Source organism: Panthera leo, chromosome A3 (assembly GCF_018350215.1).
Source record: "Panthera leo isolate Ple1 chromosome A3, P.leo_Ple1_pat1.1, whole genome shotgun sequence".
Classification (NCBI taxonomy): Eukaryota; Metazoa; Chordata; class Mammalia; order Carnivora; family Felidae; genus Panthera; species Panthera leo.
Window position 1 is genome coordinate 95761626 of NC_056681.1, and position 22988 is coordinate 95784613.

At 34.9% G+C, this 22988-nt stretch overlaps 1 protein-coding gene across 10 annotated transcripts in view; it reads left to right on the plus strand.

Moving 5' to 3' along the window:
• CTNNA2 (catenin alpha 2) overlaps positions 1 to 22988 on the plus strand; it is a 1100619-nt gene that overhangs the window by 1051505 nt on the left and 26126 nt on the right. For 6 of the 10 annotated variants that reach the window (XM_042932824.1, XM_042932822.1, XM_042932823.1 and 3 more), the window contains 3 exons: positions 2816 to 2921; positions 7191 to 7325; positions 18166 to 18309. In XM_042932824.1, the coding sequence (XP_042788758.1) occupies positions 2816 to 2921; positions 7191 to 7325; positions 18166 to 18309 (385 nt within the window). Of the gene's footprint in view, positions 1 to 2815; positions 2922 to 7190; positions 7326 to 17574; positions 18310 to 22988 lie in introns of those variants that run through there. The other 4 variants (XM_042932826.1, XM_042932827.1, XR_006200794.1 and 1 more) reach the window with 3 other exon arrangements.

Consider the following 22988-nt stretch of genomic DNA (forward strand, 5'->3'; position numbering starts at 1 on the left):
CATTGAGATTATCCTCTTTTTAAAGGGTTAGTGATTTCCTCTGAGACACCATCTGGATTGACTGATTTTTTGACTAACTTTGTCTTTAACAGTCTTGTTTATTTCTATAAACAGGAAATCAGACTCTGTAGTTTTTTCAAAATCTCCTTTCTTGTCAGCATTGGTAACTTATATTTTCCTTGAAAGTTATTCCTCCAGGTTCTCAAATATATTTACATGTGTTGAGAAATTTAGTTTTATGATACTCTTAATTTTGTTTTCTAAGGTCATTTCACTGTTACCTTTTTTTACTTTTAAATGTTTGTTGTCTCCTTTATTTTGTTTTGATAGCAATCTAAGTATATTTTTTTACATCTGGTTTTCCTTTTTTTTTGGGGGGTGGACCCTGTTTTAGAATTATTTTCCATGTTTCATTATTTTCTAAATCATTAATCTCTTCTTGTAATTTTATTAGTTTTTTTTTTTCCTGCTGCTTCTTTGTAAATGCTTGAGTCAGATAATTCTTGTTTTCATTATTTCTTGTAAATTCATGTCTGTAGTGAAGGTTATTTGTTTTCCTTGAGATCACTACTTGAGCATTCTTATAAGAATTAAATATATATATAGCAAAAAGAGTACTAAATTGTGATTCAGGACACAGAGGTCCCAACCCTAATTCTCTTTTTGTCTCTGCCAGTATCATCCTGGGCATGTCACTGAGACTTCCTGCTTGGGTTTCAGTTTCCTCAACTAGAAAAGAAAGAAATATTTGATGATCTCAAAAGTTCTATTTTGCTGCCTAGTTTACTGAAATACATTCGTATCACCAGCTTGGGACTCTAAGAATTTGAACTGAGTCTACAAAATGGGCTCTAGACTCAAATGTTTTAAGTAACGATATACTAGTTAGTCTCTGAACTGTAGTTTCCTGTGTAGTCACAAAAGACAAGCTTCTAATTGTTCTTTGGCTATAAGACGGGAGTCTAAGCTTCAGGCAAATGTAGATCTCTATAAGTATTCCTTACTAACTTAGCATATTTTGTCATAATTAATCAACTGTTGAAAGTTACGTAAAGTTCATGGGGCAGTGTTTTTCCAAATCCTTTGAAATTCTTGAAACAAACAAATACCTGATTGTTGGTGAGGAAAAAGTTAAGCAGCATACACCTCTTTTTATGGGTTAAGATTGAAGGCAAAAAGTAACAACAGATATTGTGTCAGAGTAAAACTTTAAACAAGAAGAGATTCTAAGGTCTGGAAGTTATAAAACAAATGTGTAATAATGACAAAATTATTAAACATTGACAGATTCTGCATCTAAACTTTCTTTAAAAAATATAAATCAAAAACAAGGAAAAGTTTATTTACAGATAATAACAAATTAATGTTAGAAAATGGGAGCCAGATTTTCACAAAATCTTATCTATGCTACATAAAATTCACATATGAAGTCTCTTGTCATAGTTAAAAACCTAAGTAGTAACTGGAAAAAAAAAATCACTGTCCTTTGTGGACAAATTAAAGCTACCATAGCAAAATAAAATATCTTAAGTTTTGAATTTGCCATCCTGTGTGTTTAAGCACTGACATGAATACAATGCATTTTTTTTAGCTATGAATGTAAAAAATACCAAAAGGGAAATTAGGAGGGAAAATGAACAAAATATCCTTCATTTACATATATTTTCTGAAGCCATTTTAAGTCTTCTATTTAGAAAATGTTATTATATAACAATGGCAGTCATTGCCACTGTATATATCCCTATGTGTTCTAAATAAGTTGTTTCTGAGTAGTTTTTCTCCACATCTCACCACATTTCTAACTATAGAAATGTAATTTTGTAGCCTTAAAAATTGCATTGATTTTTAGATGCACATAAGGAGAGCAGAATAAGTAACAATGCTAAAAAAAAAAAGAATAAACGTATTGTTTTATTTACCTCTCAAGAAAAGAGAAAGAAAAGTCACATGCCCCATTTTGTTTAAAGATTTATAGTGCAGCATAGTTTCCTTTTCTTTTATAATAAATATTTAAAATACATGTAATATTAAACAGTTCACCAAATTGAAAATGTTATGTGAAAATATGGGACGATGGTTTGGAAGTATAAAGACATCTACTGTCACACAGTGTTTTGTGTTTTTTGTTCATAAGTCAGTACTGGAAGCATACAAGCCAATGGGAGTGCAGGCTCAACAGATTTCTGAAATGCTGGCCGATTTGGTGTATGGTTATATATGAGAGACCATTGCTTTTCAGAGTGTCAAAGTAGACTTAAAAATATAATTAATACAATATAGTGCTGGATATGGTATGAAAGACAATGCATTTGTATTCACTTTGGCTAGACTCTGATTTAAATGTAGAATTTACATTTTGTCCTTTATAAAGCTTAGTTGAGTTAATAGTATTTCTTCCATTTTCCTCTCCTCTAAAGTGGGAATAATGATGCTTGCTTGCTAGCGTTGTAATGAATCCAAGTGAGGTGGTATATATAATAGCATAGGCACATGGTAAGCTTTTAAATATTAAATTCCTATCACCTTCAAAGTGGTCACCTTTTTTAATGAACCACTGTTTAAAAACAAAGAAATTAATATAAAGAATAAACTATGAGCATGCACATCAAAATAAGGAAAAATATTCCCTAAAGGTGAATGGAGGTAAAGTAGACTATTAACATGGAAACTGAAGTGAACCCAGAAAACATCTGAAATCCTTCTGATCTGGACAGAGCAAAATCAAATACAACAACAGAGTCCTGGACAAACAATATGGTAGGTTTGTTTATTTGTTAGAAGTAAATTTCTAATTATGTTGTATATGTTGTTTCAGAGGCAAAGGCCCATTGAAAAATACATCTGATGTTATTAATGCTGCCAAGAAAATTGCCGAAGCAGGTTCTCGAATGGACAAGTTAGCCCGTGCTGTGGCTGATCAGGTAATACAGGAGGGAGAGTAAGCACATGCTGTGTGGTACCATTAATTAGCACTTGGGTTCTATAATGGTTTTTATGTACTCTATAAAATGCTTCTGAAGGATGAATTGTAATCACTTACGTTTTACAAACTGGACTCTAACTTTGCTGAGACTGAGTTCATGGCAAAGTGGGTTCAGTCCAGGAGCGACTCATCAGGCCTATGACCAAAACTCCTTCAGAACGAAGAGTACCCACTACTTAAGAGACATAACCCCCAAAGAATGGATTATGCTGGCTACCCTCATTCAGCAAGTCAGCTACACTGCATAAAGAGGAAGAGAAAGAACTTTTAACTCTTGTTATTTAATACTGATCTTACTATAATGATACTCTTGATAATTCTTAATAATGCTCTGGCATAAATGGAATTAATCCACATAATCAGGAACCTCCAGATTTCAGCTTTATTTTCATCTGGATTTAAAGGCATTACAGAGAAAGGAAATTCTGAGAGTATCTTTTGTGCTTTCAGACCGAAGTTAGATACATGAAAGTAGTTCTGAATCTCAACTGAGTATTTGTGTTTATCTCCACACTTTGCATGTCATGTGGCTTAAATTGGAAATCTAAAATCCTGTTCTAAATATGTCTAGTTGCAATAATGTTCCATTCCTTATAAGGGTACTTTAAACAGTAGACTTGTACAGGTAACTAATTCTTACCCTTTTAAATAACAGTGGTTTATAGTTTGAGCTATTTTAAAAGGAAAAATGTCTTAAAATATAAAATAATATTCTGAAATAGAAAATATTACATAAGCTGTTACTTACATGGACACAACATTATGAGCATGAAATCGCTTACTAGACTCCAATATAGTGATACTGTCTGGAGACATTGACATAGGATTGTTCCTCCTTCTTAATGGCCCTAGTCTCCTATAATTTTTGAGTTGCTTATTATAATTTTCTTCCTTCATTCCTTAATGTTTGACTCTTCCCCTAAATACTTGCCGTCTCAACATCCCAGATTCTAGAATCCCTCAGAAGTCAATACCAAATCCACTCGTCTTGTAAATACTGAAAACACATGAATAAATCATTAAGATTACATTTAAAATATGCCAGCAGATCGTCTCATTTTAATTTTTTTACATATATGATGGCTAATCCAAGGGAATGTTTTGTGCTTGCTTTTAAATTTTTGAGAGGGGCTCCTAGGTGGCTCAGTCAGGTAAGCATCAGACTCTTGGTTTCGGCTCAGGTCATGATTTCATGGTTCATGAGATCGAGCCTCTCATTGAGCTCTAGGCTGATGGCGCAGAGACTTCTTTGAATTCTCTCTCTTCTCTCTCTCTGCCCCTCTACCCACTTGCTCACTTGATCTGTCTCCCTCTCAAAATAAACAAACATTAAAAACATTTTAATTTTGGAGAAACACTTAATTGTAAAGATAATTCATTAAATATTACCACCATTTGACTATCCCCTAAAATTTGTATGGGTTGAAGACCAAACCACCACTAAGTTGCTAATTTCAGGGACATATCAACTGCCAGGCTCCCTGCAGTTTGCAGGATAAATTGAACTGATCTATACAGAGTTCTGTATGTATCCCAGAAAGTTTATGGAAAAGAGAGGAGAGATAATGAATGTTCTTGGAAATATGCACGCATGTATGCAAACAAACAAAAATGTACCAGCCAGGAAAGAACGCCACATTTTTTCCCTGAAAATGTTCAGGGCACTTGGGATGAGTGGAGTGAGAAGAGATTGGTAAAGGTTGTAAAAAGAGTTTTGTGAGGAAGGACTTCTTTCCTGAAGTGAAAGTAGATGGAGTTTGGATGGCTTCTCCATTAATTAGATTCTCCATTAGATTCACTTCTGAATCTAAATTGCTTTAAACTATTTTTTAGTATGTTTAGGTTCCTTGAGTTCTTGTTTTTTGCTTTCGCATTTTAGGACCTTTATTTCCAGCAATTATGCAACTTGAATCATAGTCCCAGGCAGTTTTGGTATATGGAAAGCACATCACACATGCACACACACAAATCCCAAGATTCTAGATGTATTTTGCAATTAAATAACAAAGTATTTTGCAGCGCCTGGGTGGCTCAGTTGGTTAAGTGTCTGAGTCTTGATTTCAGCTCAGGTCATGATCGCAGTTGGTGAGATTGAGCACCACTGTGGGCTCTACACCGACAGCATGAAGCCTGCTTTGGATTCTCTTTCTCTCCCTCTCTCTCTGCCCCTCCCTGGCTTATTCTCTCTCTCTCAAAATAAATAAACATTTAAAAAATAAAAACAAAAATTAAACAAGAAATTAAATGACAAAATATTTAAATGCTATTCTATGATGACTTAAAATAAACACATGAGGGTTAAATATAACCCTCTCTTGGTGGCATGTGCACTGTCATCAGCTATGAAGCAACTTGCAGTTTTTGCTAATGCTTTGTCTGAATAGGACATATCTTTCTCAAAATCACCTATTTTCATGATATATGAATTATATTTCTTGGTCCATCATGCTTTTATGTGTGTTTTAAATAATGGAATAGGATGAACATTACCAAAAAGTGGATGTGTTGCCTTTATTTTGCCTGAAAATATTTTTATGAAGATTTGAGATACACAAGCAATATAAACTTTTTACGGACTGTTGCATTTTTAATTACTGTTCCATTGAGGTAGAACTTCGAGTTTAATTTGTTGCAAGGTATTTGTATCGAAAGCCTTGTCAGCCCTCAAGGGAGATATCATTTTAAAGTTAATTCCTTTCAGTATATGGGTCTCTGGAGTAGGATAAATATTACAGTATTAAGTACTTGTAGAAAGCTAAAACAGTCTCTGTGGGATTCTTTCTTGATAAATGCAGTTAGTGAAAAAAAGTACCACAATGGTGTTATATATAAAAGAGACCCCTTTGTCATTTGTTAAAGATATGGTTATGTCAAAACCACAGGATTCACAGTATTAATGAAAGGTTTGCCTTTTTTTTTTTTTTTTTTTTAAGAATTGCCTTAAGCTTGAAGAAAACCTAGCTGGAGTCTTTTTCTCATAACTTTTTTTTTTTTTTTTTTTTTTTTTTTTGAGATAGAGAAACAGTGAGTGGGTGAGGAGCAGAGGGAAAGGGAGAATTTTAAGCAGGCTCCATGCCCAGTGAGGAGCCCAACTTGGGGGTCGATCTCACAGTCATGAGATCATGAACCAGGCTATAATCAAGAGCCAGAAACTTAACTGACCAAGCCACCCAGGCACCCCTCTCATTCGCTTATTCTAAATAAGTCACTTCAGATTTAGCTATAGATCTTTATTTCTTACAGTGTTGGATCAAAAATTTGGTGAGTATACATCCTTTACAAGTGCTAAATTGAGCCAGAACAATGGAATGGCCTACAGAATCTTGAACTGAACTTTTGATAGTAATAGAAATATATTCCAATTATTGAATAACCATTGGTATTGAAGCCCTTAAATGCTTTAGAGAGTCATGTAAATATCTTTGGAAGTGTTCAGCTAAGCTCACTGTGTATTTGATGGATATCTACCCACTAAGTCTCAGAGAGAATCCAAAATTCCTGGTTCTAGTTGACTCTGGTATAACCTTTGAAGAGCTCTGTTTTTACTCTTATGTGTTTGTTTCAGTTGGCTTCAAACTCTACTTAAACCTCTTTCTCTAACAGTGGTTATGATCCTTCTCAGAATGTCTTATTTAAAGTTTATAATGTTGCTAAATTTTTGATAAATACAAAAATCCAAAAAGTGTAATAGACTTCCTTTAGTGAATGATACTTTTCTGAGAAAGCCAAAGGAAACAAATGGTTTTTTCACCCAACCAAATGAATTGAAATTCTATCTTATGCTGTGTCAGAGAGATTTCTACGCAGAGCGATTTCTTTCTAGCCTCTGTTCCTTTGGTTGTCCATATTAAAATAACTACACATAGTGAATGTTGAGTGGGCCACTAAGAAAAAAACCTGTAGAATATTTGGTTTTCTTAACAGTTTAGAAGACAACTGGTAAAATTACTCATAAACATGTACAGAAGTTCCAGTAAGACTTTCTGGAAGATCTTCAATATTCTGTTTAGAGTATTGTATCAAAGTACAGCTGACCATTGTAAACTACTGACTGTGGCTTTCATAAAATGTGCTATCAAGAAGTTAAATGGATGTGATTAATATTTATGACACTAAAACCTTTTATTCTCACAGCTTTTATATAGCAAGTGTTAGAAACTGAAGAGTACTTACTAATTGAGATCACTTTTTTTTTAATGTTTTATAGTGTCCTGATTCAGCATGTAAGCAGGATTTATTAGCCTACCTTCAACGAATTGCTTTGTATTGCCATCAGCTTAATATCTGCAGCAAGGTGAAGGCAGAAGTTCAGAATCTAGGAGGAGAGCTCATTGTGTCAGGGGTAAGCTGGGAGTTGGGCTTCACAATTAAAGTTCCCACTGTTGTGCTTCCAAGGCAAGCATTCTTGGCAACAGTACTGCTAAAAACACCAAACTACAGTGATTCATGGGGAGTTTTTTTTTTAAATAAATGTTATCACCATTATTCCAGACCTTACAATAACTCACAAAGAGCAATTTGATTTTCCAATTACCCCATGTTTATACTAGCCTTGTAAAATCTCCATTCTTCACAAGAAAACTAATTTTGTAGTCTGGAAACTCATTGCCAAGCTTTGACTATTATAATTATTTGGAGCTTTTGCACATTTACTCATTGTGAGTCTACTTCCCTTTGTTAGTCCTAGTAATTTTCACTCTCTGTTCAGGAGCCAGCCTCTCTATGTGTGGATTGTGTTCACATGTTAGAGATGATGAAAACAATAGGAATTCATTCATCAGGTTCCAATGCATACTAGGTTATCAGTAACCCTTGAAAGCCAGAAAATATTCAAATTTAATACAGGTTGATGTGCTGTTGCCAAAAACTAACATAGTTGTCAAACACTAACAATTATGTCTTCTTTGCTTAATCACTCCGGTGTTTCCCTTAGTATCTGGTCCATTTTCATCAAATATAAAGAAATAAGTTTGATTAATAGAAGAATTATGATTTCTTGGCAAGATTTCCAAATGTATGTGATGAGGTTCTTCACCTTGGCTTCTCCTCCCTCTGTCCCCTTCTTTGAACACGAGGTGCCATCTATTGTAAACTATATGCAAATTCCAAAGTGTGGCTCTGCCACCTTTAGTTCTTTTCCCAGTCAACGATGATGCTGCCATTTTAAGTGTGACATTACTGGGAACATCACATTATCAACATGGTGAATGCCTTTTGAAAATCAGACGAGTCATGAAGCTCAATTCTCAATTTTCAGAAATTCAACAGTTTGACCATTTGATAAAAATATATGGAAAAATCATCTTCAACGGTTTCAGGTTCTGTATTATTTGGGTGGCAGAAAACAGCTGGGAAAAGAGCTGATCTGGCTTGCATGGAGATGCCATCTGGAAAGCCTGTTCCATGCAGTTTCACCTAGAGTCCGATAAATTGGCTATTTTGTGCCTCTTCCCAAAGCATAGTCACCTCTTTGCATTTCCAAAACGATCCTGCTTCAACATTCTTCAACAACCAAGAGCAATCTGTCTTGCAATGTGTCCTTTCTGCCGAGTTGGTAATTACCCAGTTTCTCTCTGCCAAGAAGTGATCAAAACATTGCATATCCCTTGCTTCTTTTCTTATCTTCAGACTCGATGGTATAGTTTCCCATACCATTCGGCTTTCATGTCCATCTGTATATAGCACCTGTGGAACTGAGTGCTTTTTGTTTAGCTTGCCTTGTGTGCTTTCATTTGTCACTTTCCAAATCTTATTATTTACATGGATGCACAAAGCATCTTTGTGGATCTCAGAGTCCACAACCTCATTTAGGTGATATTTTACTGGCAGAGCTGTTCTCCATTATCCTCTCAGTACCCATTGTTCATCACTGCTTCCCGAGCATCATTTCCATTGTCTTTTCCTCATTTAGATGTAGTCCAAACCATCACTGGCTTTTATCACTTGCACTGTTGGCATTTGTAGAGGTGTTTGAGATTGAGAACACCATCAAGAAGCCTGTTTCCTTCTTTGAGTCTTATTGGCAAAGTTCATAAATCCTTGCATGGGAGAAGGCTTCTTTTTGAGGAATGTTATATAACTTTATAATAGTTTTGAGTCAAATGCATTATAAAGGTTTGCTATATATTGCTCAGTTTTGGACCTGCTCTTGGCCTCCTCATTTTTTCAAAGCTTGATTGCTATTTGGTGCCATACCTGCATCTGTAGTCTGCTGTCTTTGCCACTTCTGCGTCCATCTTATTCTTCATCCTCCTTCACTGATGGCTAATGGAGAAAAAATACCAATGTGTTTCTTTTGCAAAATAGCCACAAATGACTGCCTTCAAAGTTCTGAAAGAGTCAAGAATGTAAGACCCCATACACACAAACTTTCAATGATTTTGCCAAGAAAAATGTGTCCATACCTAGGGCCCCATTTATTTTGTTGTCTGGCATGACAAAGTTGCTACATTTTTAGGGATAAACTACTATAGTATTATATATGAGAGAGAGAGAGAGAGAGAGAGAGAGAGAGAAATGCTTAAATAATGGGATTCAAGGCTGTGGCTTCTTTTCTGAAATAGAGGAAAGCTCCCAGGAAGGTATATTTGTTAGTATCAAAATTTCCCCTAAAATAAGAGATTTGGATAGCTTATTTCCATTTTTCCAACAGAAATGACTTAAATCTCAAAGCTGAGAGCTGTGTTTTTAGAGCCGTGAGCTAGCATGATGAACAGAATGCACATGTGCACAGTTATGTATGATGTCAGCATGTGTATGTTTTATGTGATTCTGTGTGTACTAACTGGGAAAGGCTTCTTCTGTTGTATCTGCCTTTGGCTTGAGAGGTGGGGCAGGAAAACTCAACAGGTCATAGGCTGGGGACAATGGGTGCAAAAGTTCTTCTTGTGACACGATGGGGAGTTGGAGAAATAACACAATCCTGGATATATGCTTACATGTGCTCAATCATACAATTGCTGTCTAAGAAGCACTACTAATTTTCTGTCTGGAGATATGTTTTTAAAAGTTATTGGCTTAAATCCTTCTCAACAGGCAAAAGGTGCCATTCCTACTAAATCTCAAAGTAGAAGATGCATTTGTGAGCCAATTCAGCTTACGCCATTTGTGTGGTTGCTAAGGAGGTCAATGGGGAAGAGAAAATCTAAAAAAACAAACAAAAAAAACCAAAAAACAAAAACAAAAAAACAAACAAAAAAAAAACCCAAAAACTAACAGTGACAGAAATGTTAAAGTGAAAGTAGAAGAAACTGAAGTCCAGAATATTAAACATCCATTAGTTTATAAATTGGCTTTATTGGCTTAGTGTTTGTTTATTTAATCTCTTAGGTCAGTTTACATGCTTTTTGGAAAAAGGAATGTTGAAAGAAGAGGAAGAAATGAGAGTAGGATAGGAGAGAAGAGGCATGAAAGAAGAAAAAAAAAAAGAAATTTAACCATAGCGTATCGTAAATTATTTTAGTGAAGGTAATATCCCTTAAATGTGATAGCATTATATTCATCATGGCAGAAAAGTTGAGCAAACTTTTTTCCAAGTATGTAAATATATTTTGCATACAAGTAAATTCCAAAGCTGTGATGCGGATATTACTTGTATATTTGATGGTTGTGTTTTTAATTAATTTTTATTTACTAGGTTTCAGAGGATTTAATGGATTCTTTTAAATGTAAAAATGAAGATGTACACATGGATCTGAAGACATAAAAATCATTCTAAATAACCTTTGATTATTTTTACCCTAACATTTGTACTTCGTGAATTTTTCTGAATGAGATTGGAAACAGTAAGGTGGAATTTAAGAATGTAGAATGCTGAACATCAAACATTCTGATAAATCTGAGAAATTGCGCCTTACTATTATTATTATTATTATTGTTATTATTATTATTATTTGAAGTTCAACTACATCAAGAGTCTCATTATAACAATGAAGTCAGAACAAAAGAGCAATAACCCTACCCCGGACAGGAATTCACTGTTTAGGTCAGAGATGGAAGGACACAAATTGTAACTTATAGTTGACCCCACATAAAATGCTACAAATTTTGAAAGATTTTATTGCATTTAAATGTCTTTTTTTCATATTAACAAAATATAGGAGCAGAGTTTCGAGGTGGGGATATTAGTTTCCTCAGACTGACTGAATGGAGCCCTGCCCTATTCCTGAGGAATGGAGTAACCTGCCCTAATGTGCACTTTTGTTCTTTGCCATTTAAATCTCTCCTTTCCAAATTTAAATCTCTCTCAATTGGGTTGTGGAGAGAAGCTTGACAAGGTGAGAAAATATAATTTGTGATGCTGGTAGGATTTGAATTGTTAAAGAAAAATATTAGAGAATAAGGGGTCAATTACAGTCCTTATTGCCTGTTTCACGTCATTAAAAAAAATGGACTCAAAATCAACATGAATGTTCATGGTAATAAATGAAAACCATTAATACACTACTAGAAACTGATAATGGCCAAATCAATCCTACCTGACTATGGCATATAACCAAAGATACATATGTGCATGTGCACAAACATGCACATACAACAAATACACATGATTTGATATTTACTCTATTATCCTCAAATAAGCAGTAATCAGGAACTGAACAAGTGGTTGACAACTGTGACACATCTGATCCAAGAAAATTTAGGTAAAAGAAAATGTGGGAATTATTTGTACAGTGCTATATGTATTATATCTTTTAAAATATATATTTTATACACTTATATTACATATATTTAAAATATATTTTTAAAATGTGATTTGTTGAGATGAGAATTGCATTTTATTTGAAAAGTTCTATATTTCCTCTATAAAAATAGTGTTAGTATTTTATAATGATACGAAGCAGTCATTGGAATTAGCATTGTACCTACTTATGTAACCTTGTACTTTAAGCAACACTTTTTTGGGGAAAGAGTTTTTTATATATATATTCTGATTCTGTTTATTGTCAATTCTTGATCTCCACTGATCAGAGTGTAGTAGTAATGGAAACAAATCTAAATTGCTATTTCAATTTGGATTTGAAATACATTTCTCTGCTTCACTTGAACAAAAGGGTATGTGTTCAGGAAATTAACTGCAGTTACAAAGAATTTTCTCCAGATTTTTCAGAGGGTAGGCCATTAAGTATTTGGGCTTAACAGACTTTCCTGAACTATGCAACAGTAGGAGAGGCCAGATCTAGAGACAGTAAGATTAAAACAAACTTTAGATTATAAATCTGGATGGAAAGATGGTGGAAATACTCTGTAACACTAAGAAAATTAAACAAGTACTTATCATTGGCAGAATGGCCATAGTTCTTTGCATATACTTTACTACTAAGATGGGTTGCTGAATAATTCAATCTTTCTCTGAAAAACCTAACCTCCTCAATCTGTTATGACAGTAAAACTATAACCATTTTTAAGTTTTGATTCCTGCATTAAGTCTTCCTCTGTTACATTTATATCAGTGTACATGGCCATTGATTTTGTACAACCTAAATTATGCAAACCTTCAGAGAAAAATAACCCTTAAGTGATTTTTCAGTGCAGATTCTTTCTCCCAGTGTTATAAAGGTGACATTTGACAAACTCAAGGTATTACATGTGGAAGAAGTGGGAAATGAGGAATGTTATAAGTAAAAATTTCCTTGGGTGCCAGGCATCATAACAAGTTTTGAGTCTAGTATACCACACCTGTATAGGTGTCTCCCTGAATTTAAATAGTCTTTGTGCAAAGGAGGATGGTGTATTGCTCTGTTAAAGAAGCTCTTTAGTTACATACTTAGTGACAGTGGCCCTAAACCTATCAATTTGATCAATTCTATGCATTGAAAAAAATCAGTTTTTTCACTGATGAAATTAAACTGATTTGTTTTATGCATAGAAACAGACTTTATATTCTAATGCTCTCATTTTAAAGTGAGAAAACAGACTCTCCTGTGGCAAAATTGGAACACGAACCAAGCAAATAACTCTTTACCACAGCTGGAAGCATGGGTTGACCTAACTTGGATCTACTCAATGGATTAATTTGAGTGCATCACCTGAACCTGTACTCTGAGGCATTTATACTTTGGTCTGAGGGCATTCATTATTGCTCGTCAGAGGAGAAGTGGCTAGTGGCTTTAAGAAGAATGTCTCTGCCTCAGAAATGTCAGTGCCATTACTTGTCATTCAGTCAGTGAACTTCCATTTCTTTAGGTTTTAAAGCTATTCAAGTTTTGAAAGCCTCTAATCAAAAAGAAGGCAAGTGATCCACACCTTAATCTATTCCCAGTTAATGTTTTGGATCTCAGTTCATATTCAGAGCATTATTTGGCAGCCAACGACTAGCAATATTTTGTGAAAACTTGGAAATTAGACATATGGCAGGTACCTGGATGAGGGACATTAATTTTGCATCTTTTGATATCTGTGAGACACAGGCAAACCTATTTAAGCCGTGCTGGTTTATAACATTTTCCCATGAGACCTATTCTAATTTTGAGATGCTAGTTGTTATCATTGATTTCATTGTTAGATGTTGTTTATTAATATATTTTAAATAATGTCTAGTGTCTTAGGAGCTGTCTCCTCATTTTTAACTAGTTGTCAATATGTGAGAACAAATCCAGAAAATATCTGTTCCCTTAAGTTGAACCAAGTTATTATGGGAAGCTACAGTGTGGGGTAGAATACCTTTATGTTTGAAATAGTATCTGTAATTTAGTGTATGCTTTCTGGTTTTCCTGTGTACACTTGGATATGTCAGCTCTAGTCAAGAAATACATTATTTTGAATTAGTTACCTAAATCCATTGTGATGTTTTTGTTTTTTTCTTATTCCTACTTGGATATACCTCAAGAATTCCTGGATACTGAGGCAGTTGGAAGAAAAAGAAGCTAAAATGTGAATAAATTGATACAAGAATATACACATAAATAGAAGATAAATATTAAAATCATACACTAGATATTATCTGGGGATCTTACTGATTTTGCACCATTTTCAGTTACCTCAGATGACTCAAACTAAAGCAAATTAAGAGACTCTATAGGAAAACTGAGACAAGATTTTATGTTTGGTATTGGATGTGATGAAATTTTTTGACAACCATATTTTTCTAGAAAAAGGTTAGTGTTTCTGTATGTTGTTCCTAAGTTCTAATGACAAACCAACAATCCGAGCTTCAATGAGTTGTATTTCCTTTTCACATAGTACATTTTCTGATTCGTTGAACAACATTTCTATGGTGCTCCAACTAAAAAGGCACAGTGTTAAATATCTGTAGGGTGAGGATATTCAAAGTCCTTTCTCTCTAATAGCAAATAATTTCCATGAAAAAGGATAAGGTTTTCTGTCCATTGTGCTTTTGTTAGATTGTGTAATCCATTGAGTTTTCTTTTTTCCATTTAGTTTCTCATCTTACTGTTTAGCATTCTCAGCAAGAATAGCAGGGTGTCTGTTGATGGCTATCTCTGTGTATTCACTGTTGTTCTTGGTTTACTATATTCTAGAAATAAAAGCATGTTTAACTTACTATCTTCTGCATTCTGTCCCTACAGATTTTGTCAAATGCTTTCTCCAGCTTAATTTAAATGATTTATAAAATACAGCTTTTATCACAGCCCTTAGGAGAGAAATATGTGCCATGTTATGGCCCATGTATCTTACAAATAGGAAAGACTTCTGGATGGGCAGTGTGTAGTTTTCTTAGTTTAGATTTCTTTTACTGCTTCGGAACATATTGTCTTACTCTATCTTCAACAGTCATTTTCTTTCTGGGCAATAAATATATTTCAAATATTTCATCCTAATCCAATTTTCTTGAAGGCAAGCTTACTTAATTTGGACTGTAATCTTTTCTTTCATCATCAATACTACATCTTACATTATTGCTTTTCTCTGAATACCTTCATCTGTGCAGATGCCTTGCTGATAATGAACTTGAGTGGAACTCTGACTAGATCTTCTGTCAAATCTGCACAATCTGTATCTTGACCTCTTTCATCCATTTCCTTTTGCAAATCTATTTCTCAACTGAGAGAAGTTCCTGGAGAAGTTCCAGGCAGCATCATCTTCTAAGAACCATATACTCTTTTAAGCCCAAGGCTATGTATGTGAGACACTATCATAAAACAAACTCAGAACAGAATCTCTTTATCTAGGAACTCCTGATTAAAATCCATTGCTATCAAAATTGTTTAGATTCTCTATTGCTGAGATATTTCTCTTTAATAATAACATTTTGGTCAGATTGCATGCCAACTGCCTGATCATGTCTTACACAATGAATTACTTTATAAAGACACCTTTTGATTATTCTTTTGGAGTACACAAATTATCCCACCTGACTTTTCTTGATCTTTTGCACTAAGTTACACAAATACGCCTTTTTTCAACAGACGAAACCAATCCTACGTCTCTTTGATCAGAATAAAATTATAACCATGACTTCAGTAATGGAGTTTCTTGACTCAAATCTTACAATCATTTCATATCTTGTCTTGAAAGGCTAACTCATCCATTTATGTGATGTCATAGAGAGTATGCATCAAATCCATAATTGTAGTGACAGTGTTCATAAACAATGTCAAGTGGCTAAATCCTAAGAAGAATTGGAAATTATCTGATCCTGGCATTGCATTCTGTGTCAAAGAAAGTTCATTTTGGTTTTTCTTAAACTAATCTCATAACCAAAGACATTATTGCAATCAGTCATACTAAATCACCTAAAAAAGTCAGCACAGTTCACCACTCTGCATCCTTTTGATGCAGCCTAGTTTTGCATTGGGTTCCTGAAGTCATGCTCCATTTCCAAGTAAGCAATAGATAATAAGAAACATCAACAAATTATAAATCTAACTTGTTTTCTTTCAATAGTTAAAAAGTGTTTAACTCCATTTTTATTCTGATATATTAACATTGGCAGATATATACCTTTTTTGTTGTGTAGTAATATTGTTAAGGTGTTTCTTGGAAGAATGAACAATTGCAATCAGTAATCTTATAATAACGACCTTTAAATTTTGTATGAAAGGTGAGATGACACAAATAAGCTTCTAATACATAATAATCATTTTTGAAACTGAAAAATAAAGATAAATGAATAGCACGTTCCCTATAATGGGAAAATCAGGAGATGCCTAATTTCTAAACAAATGGGATCATCATAAAGCATAAAAAAGCAAGGATAAGCCAACTAGTCAATGATCCAATGAGTAAAAATAGGAAGAAAAGAAAACTTCATAGGGCCATTAATTGTGAAAACTCACACAATAAAGCTGTTGAATATAGAAGCTGAATTTAGATTTAGAATTACTGAAAATAGAAATACAATAATACAAGAAGGAAAACAAGCAGGATATCACTGCTTTCTCTAATAAGTACAGAAAACATCAAATACTAGAAAAATTCCATTTTTTAATTAATGCCAGATATTTTTTTCTATTGTATTTAATTTTCTGAAGAAATTATTTAAATGCCTCTAACATTTATTTCGAAGTAAAATATGGGAGTAATGTTGCCAAATCCATTATCAGTTTGAATTTAGTAGCATCTATGTTTCAAAATGCTCCCTAATCTACCAGTTTTGCTTAATTAAAAAAAAATATGTTTATTTTTGAGACAGAGAGAGACAGAGCATGAATGGGGGAGGGTCACAGAGAGAGGGAGACACAGAATCTGAAGCAGGCTCCAGGCTCTGAGCTGTCAGCACAGAGCCCAACGCGGGGCTCGAACTCACGGACCGTGATATCATGACCTAAGCCGAAGTCGGATGCCCAACCGACTGAGCCACCCAGGTGCCCCCGCTTAATTTTTAAATTGTGATCATTAATACACTTACATATTTCATGATCTAGAAATGGCAGGATTAAAAATGGAATTATATTGGCTTAAAACATAAGAAAAAATTTTTAATCATGAATATTGGTTATCTACACACAGAAACATGCTTTGGGCTTTACCCATTTATGATGCCATGAACTGTAAACTATAATTTTGAATCTTTTACTAAAATATTTTCTGTGGGAATAGTGAGTTTCACTTTTCATATATTGCACTGGGCAAATGAAGATCTGGCTTCCATGTGGATGGTTTCAGAACCTACCTGCTCTTTGAAACTACTCCTTCCTTTTGTCATATTACCCACTCAACAACTTTGAGTAGTTCATAGTTTTTTTAACTTCTAAATCTCCATTTAAAATAAAAATACCTTAATGTTCTCCACATTATTCTCCCATAGTGCCTAATTTACCACCACTCCCCCACCCCCACCCCCGCAAAGGACTCAGATGTTAAACAAAGCGATAACAATATGACTATACCTTTAATGCATGTGACACACATTTGGTCAGTTAACATCACTGGGTAACTTAAATTTGACCTCTGAGAGTGGTAGTGCAGGGACCTTATGGTTATGGAAATCTTCCCATTCGATTTTTCTCCAGTTTTGAAGGTGGGCTTTATTTACCCCCTTTACATATATACATATATATGTTATATTCACTACACAGAGAAAAACTGGTCAAAATTGTCAGTAATATTTCATGCAGAAGGTAAAATCTTAAGAAGTAGAAATAGGCATTGGTTATTGGCTTATCTTTTAAAATGTGCCTGTCACACAGCCCCTCCTTGGGTACAAAAAGGAAGAGTAAAAAGAATTGCAGTTGTAGCAACAATGAATTCATTAGTTCTTCAGTGATTCCAATGAGAGAGGTAAGTATCCTTTTAGTATCATGTACTGGCTGCACATGCAGAGGCCAAGGGCTTAATGAAGGTCACACAGCAGGGCAATGGAACTTCCAAGAAAGACATCTGAGATTCCCCACATACTGTTCCAAGCTTTAAGAGCTGTAGCCCTTGCTTTCTCTCTTGGTGATCTTCAATGCTTTAAATAGGGGATTCATCCCCTTTGAACCCACAACGATTGTCCCCTACAATGCCTGACAAGGCAGGGTGCTTCTTCATCCTCCTTCTCCAAAATGGTCCATTTATCTGTTCAAGAGAGCCAATGAGGAATTCATATGGCTGGGCTGCTTAATATCACAGATGCCCATCCATATCTCTTTCAGCACCTAATTCCTTCATATGCCTCTTTCTCCCAATGACCCCCTCCCTCTTCCACTTCCCCAATCCCTTCCCAATAGGGTACGTTTTTTTTTTTTTTCTCTTGCTCTCTCTCTCACTCACTCTTTTCTGTATCTCTCGGAAATCAGACAGGAGTTCAGAGCACTTTCACTACCTTTTATGAGGTAGATTGTGATGTCATAGATGGGGGCAGGGCTAGTCAACTTTCTACCCACCTCCCAACCTGTGCTGAGGGAGCTCCGATCGGGAGTGGAAGCAGTGATTCCTCCATGGTGAGTAACTTTGCTTTCTAATGTAATCTGTTTCATTGTAAACATTAATTTTGAAAGCAGGTGGATGGGGTTTCAAAGAAGTAAACATACGACCACTCAAGTCTTCTTTACTTACTATTTGGGCAAATGATCTATTTATTTATTCTTTGGGCAAAGGATCTATTTATTTATTCTTTGTATGAGTCAAGAATTACATAGCACAAATACATTCTTCAAGCATGATCTAAACTTGAGAAGGAAAAATGGTATTTCATTCCTTTATTTCTTAGTCTTTCTTCCCATTGGGAGTGAAAGTCATTGCATATGTGGAATGAACCCATTCTGTAGTCCTTTGGTGAGCTTTAAGGAAGGCTAGTTAAGAGTGTGCATTCTTCTTTGTTTGAAAGATTACAGGGTCATAAAACATCCTTAATTGATGTTGGCCCAGAGAATCAGTCTGCTCTTCTAAAATTATGGGGTAAAATTGTGAAGAAACTGATACATAAAGAATTAATGAACTTGGTTTTGATGTAAACAAATGAAAACTTTCTAATGCAAAGACTAAAATATTTATGAAAACAAAGGAGTCCCCACTCTTGCAAGATTAAGAGTGAAGCCATTTCAAGGCGTTACTACCAAATTTGCTACCTTTTTTTGTTGATGTTGCATGTCGTAACACTGATGCTGTTTTGTAAGTTCTCTTCATAGTTAGGAGCTGTGAAATGTCACTGTTCTTTGTTTCATTTGGGTTTCTATATGCTGATTAATTCTTTTGTATGCCTTAGTATTTAGAAAGAAAAGATAACTGGAGTGAGCATTTTTCCTCCACTTTCCTTATTCTCTCCTGAGTACTTATTAAAACTGTCAAGATACCAGCTTTTATATAAAAGGGCAAAATAAGTTCATGGAGGTGGTTAAATCTTTAAGGGATGCTGAAAAGCATCGGGGTGGGTGTTTTTAAAACAGTTTGGACCATTAGAATGTGAGGCCCTGTTACTTTTCATGGGGTGGGATAAAAGCTTCTTTGTGTGGATCATGGGTATTAGGAAATGTATTAAGAGGGTATCATTCATTTTTTTTTTTTCAAATTATACATCCCTAGTTAACTATGTGTGGATATTGGTGTTGGAAAATTGGAGGCAGTTTGAAAGGTGGAGTCCTTTCTCAGCATTAGCTTTTCTGTTATGCCAAGACCCTCTCTCCCTCCTGCCCTGCCAAATTATGCATTCCTTACAGCTCAAATGCACTAAGGTTAATACTGTTTTTTTTCATTACCTGGGGAAGAGTAGCATGGCAACTTCTCAAGTGATTTTCCCACCTACGCTTTCTAACTTAAAGAAGTCACTGTAATAGTAGGGATTTCAGGCACAATAAGGAAAAATGGAGCCATAACTAGCAAATAGGAATACTTAGCTGATAATTAACTACAGTCAACTTAATACTGCAATGTGGGTAACAATGCCAAAGTCTTATATGTTGGGTGATCCCTCTCAAGTCTTTGGCCTACCTTCCTTTAAAACTGCTAATCCCCTCAAACCCAGGTAGGAGGAAACCTTCGGTGCCAGAAAAATATAATGTCTAATCATAGCTCAAGTGTTTAATGTCTTTTATCAACCCCTCATACAGCGGCCAGGTAAGAAATGCTCATATTTTACAAACCCTTGGAATATAATCATCTTTAAACTTCGTGAGTTAAGAACAGTTGTGTTGTGCACTTGTGCAAATTCAGAGAGTCTATCATGGAATGCATTATGCATGCACTTGTTTATCTTCATGTGCATGTTTCATTTATAGTGGTGTTCATTATTTTTAAAATCCATTTGTATGTATCAAAACTCTAATTTAAAAATACTACTGTATATTGTGCTATAAACAAAACAATGAAGTGTAACAGTAATTGCATTAATTTAGGGTCTCAACACTGGCGTCATAGTTCCATTTCTGTCATTGACTAATTAGGTGACTGCAAGAAAATTACATAGATCATTTAGGTCTCCATTTTCTCATTGTAAAATGATGATAGGTCATCTATGGGATATATCTTAAAGTATCCCTGCTCTAAAACTGTATGGTTTTATAATATATTTTTTAAGAAATTGCTTACAGGAAAAAGACTGATTCATTGATGAGACATTGTTTTTGTAGGAGACATATAATTGTATAGACCAAAAAGAAAATTTCAGTCCAAAGTTGGTCTTAGAATGTACCCTATATTTGATGGAATGTTACCAAGTGGGCCCCATTCTTTTAAATGGACAATATCAAACCTGTGACGTTAGCTATGTGTTGGTTTGGAAGACTGATTTGTTTTTCTAACTCCATAATTTTGTTGTTCTGATTATTTGAGATAAAAAAAATCCTTATCTACTATGTAATGGACAGATTTAGGTATCATTGGGACTATAAAATTAAAAAAAAATACTTCTGCAGTATTGTGGGAATTCCTTTGTAGTGTTGGGAAGGGTTGATGAGTAGGGAATTGGTGGGTACTAATGTGTTATGGGGGATAAAAGACATGTGGGGCCTGGCTTCTGCTCTTGAGGAATGTGCAACCTTTTTGGGTGTCCAGATACGGGCCAAGTGTCAACTTAGAGGTGAAGACAGAACATGTCTAAGAACTAAGATGTATCCCTGTGGTGTTGGGTAGACTGGATTGCACTGGGAAATTTTTGTGAGAAGCTGAGGGCTTCAAGTCATTTGGAACACAATGGTTTAGATTTGTGTTGTTGCATGTAAGGAGGGCAGGGAAGCATTTCAGGTTGACAAGACCATGGAATTGTAAATCTTGCAGAGTAGGTCTTGTGTTTAGATATGGCAAGTATCAAAGCCATGTATCAAAATGTTTGCCTATAGTCCAGCCCCACACTTTTCCTGAGCCCCTTTTCCCTTAATCATATGCTGACTTTACAATATATGATACACCTGTTTAGAAGAATTTAGGAGGCTGAAAGTGAGTGAAGTGCAAAGATTATTAAGATATAATTAGGCAGCCATTGTGTCAGTTACACAAAAGGTCACATCATTACTCACAGCCACAACGGAGGAAGAGAACTAAATAAAAGGGAGGAATTAGGTACAGGTGACTCTAGCACTAAGGCATTCTGATTTTCTGACAAAAGTAGAAAAGGATTATCATTTTAGATAAAGGGATTATATTACCATTGAATCATTTAGAAATGTTGGATGGCCATGAGGAAATGCCCACTAGCTGGAGAATCCATGTAAGCAGGACAATTTTCCAAAGCAAACAGAAGGTTCTCTGTGTACTGAGCAGGAATTATGTCAGACTGCTCTCAGACAGCCAGTGTTGAGCAGGTTTAAACACTAAAACTGCACATTGTTATGTAAGCCTCCTTCCCCAATGCACTTGGAAAGAGGTTATTCATTTGGGCATGATGTGCCAAATTGACAAGAGAAGCACACTTATGTTTGAAAACTTCTCTGCTGCTGTAGATTCATAGGTGGCTTTCAGTGTATACTTAGCATCACTTAGCAGTTTGTTGTATTTCTTGCCATCTAAGTTCCTACTTTGACCTTTTTAATAGACTGGAATTCCATGAGTAGAATTGCTTTATCACCTATCCCAGATTCTAAGGATTTAGTTTGCATCATCCAGTAAAATGTTTCTTAATTTCCTATCATGACATAAAAATTAATTTCTAGAATATACCATCTCAGAAAATACCTTTCAAAGGTGAAATTAGTGTATATGGGAAGGATGAAGTAGTGTGATCAAACTCTGGGTTCTCTTAGAAATAATTTTTCCCAAAAAAGTTCAAGCAGGACTTAGGTAAAATTTAAACAATATAAAGTATTAAAGGAATTTAGAGATATAAGAATTATGTTTGTCTCAAAAGAATAATTGCAAAGATGGCAACTGTTCCCCTGACCTTGTAGTATCTCTAGAGGTGGTTCTAGTATCAGATTATAATTCAACAAATGTTTATTGGGTAAATGATATGTGCTATTTACTGACCTGTGTATGAATATGGAATTAGCATGGAAAACAGACCTATAAACAGTAACTACAATAGATTATTATAATCACTCTAACAGAAATACATACAAAGTGATACAGGCATTCGGAAGAGAAGGGGGAAGAGGAAACTTCATAAAGGGGGTAATATGTTTCTGAACCTTGATGTATAAGTAGATAGTTTTCCAGGTAGAAGAGGAGAGATAGGATTAGCTCAGAAGAGAAATATAATGCCTATAGTTTTTGAGGTATAGATGTATTCTGTGCTAACTGGACCTGAAAATGTCAGAGTTGGATGGAAAGATGAAGAAAAGTAAAAAATGGAGTTAGAGGTTGGGCTACATTGGTTAGGGGCACTGAAGAGTCTACTCCTGAAATCATTGCACTATATGCTAACTAATTTGGATGTAAATTTTAAAAAATAAAAAATAAAACAAGTGAATGAAAAAAAAAGAAGTTGGGGAAAAAGTGGGGTCTGGATGCCAAAGAAATTTTTCTGACCCATTCGGATTTTAATGAGTGTTTCTCAAAGTGAACAAAAGATCATCTGCATGCCAAACCCAGCAAATGGTGGGAAGAGACTGCTAAAATCCAGCCTAAGATACAGACCTGTTGAATTAGAATCAGATTGTAGGGAGTAGGCTCTTAGAATCTATAACTACTCCATCCTACCCCAAGTTTCAGAATCTCTACAAGGCAACAAAACTTAATCATTATGTTTCTG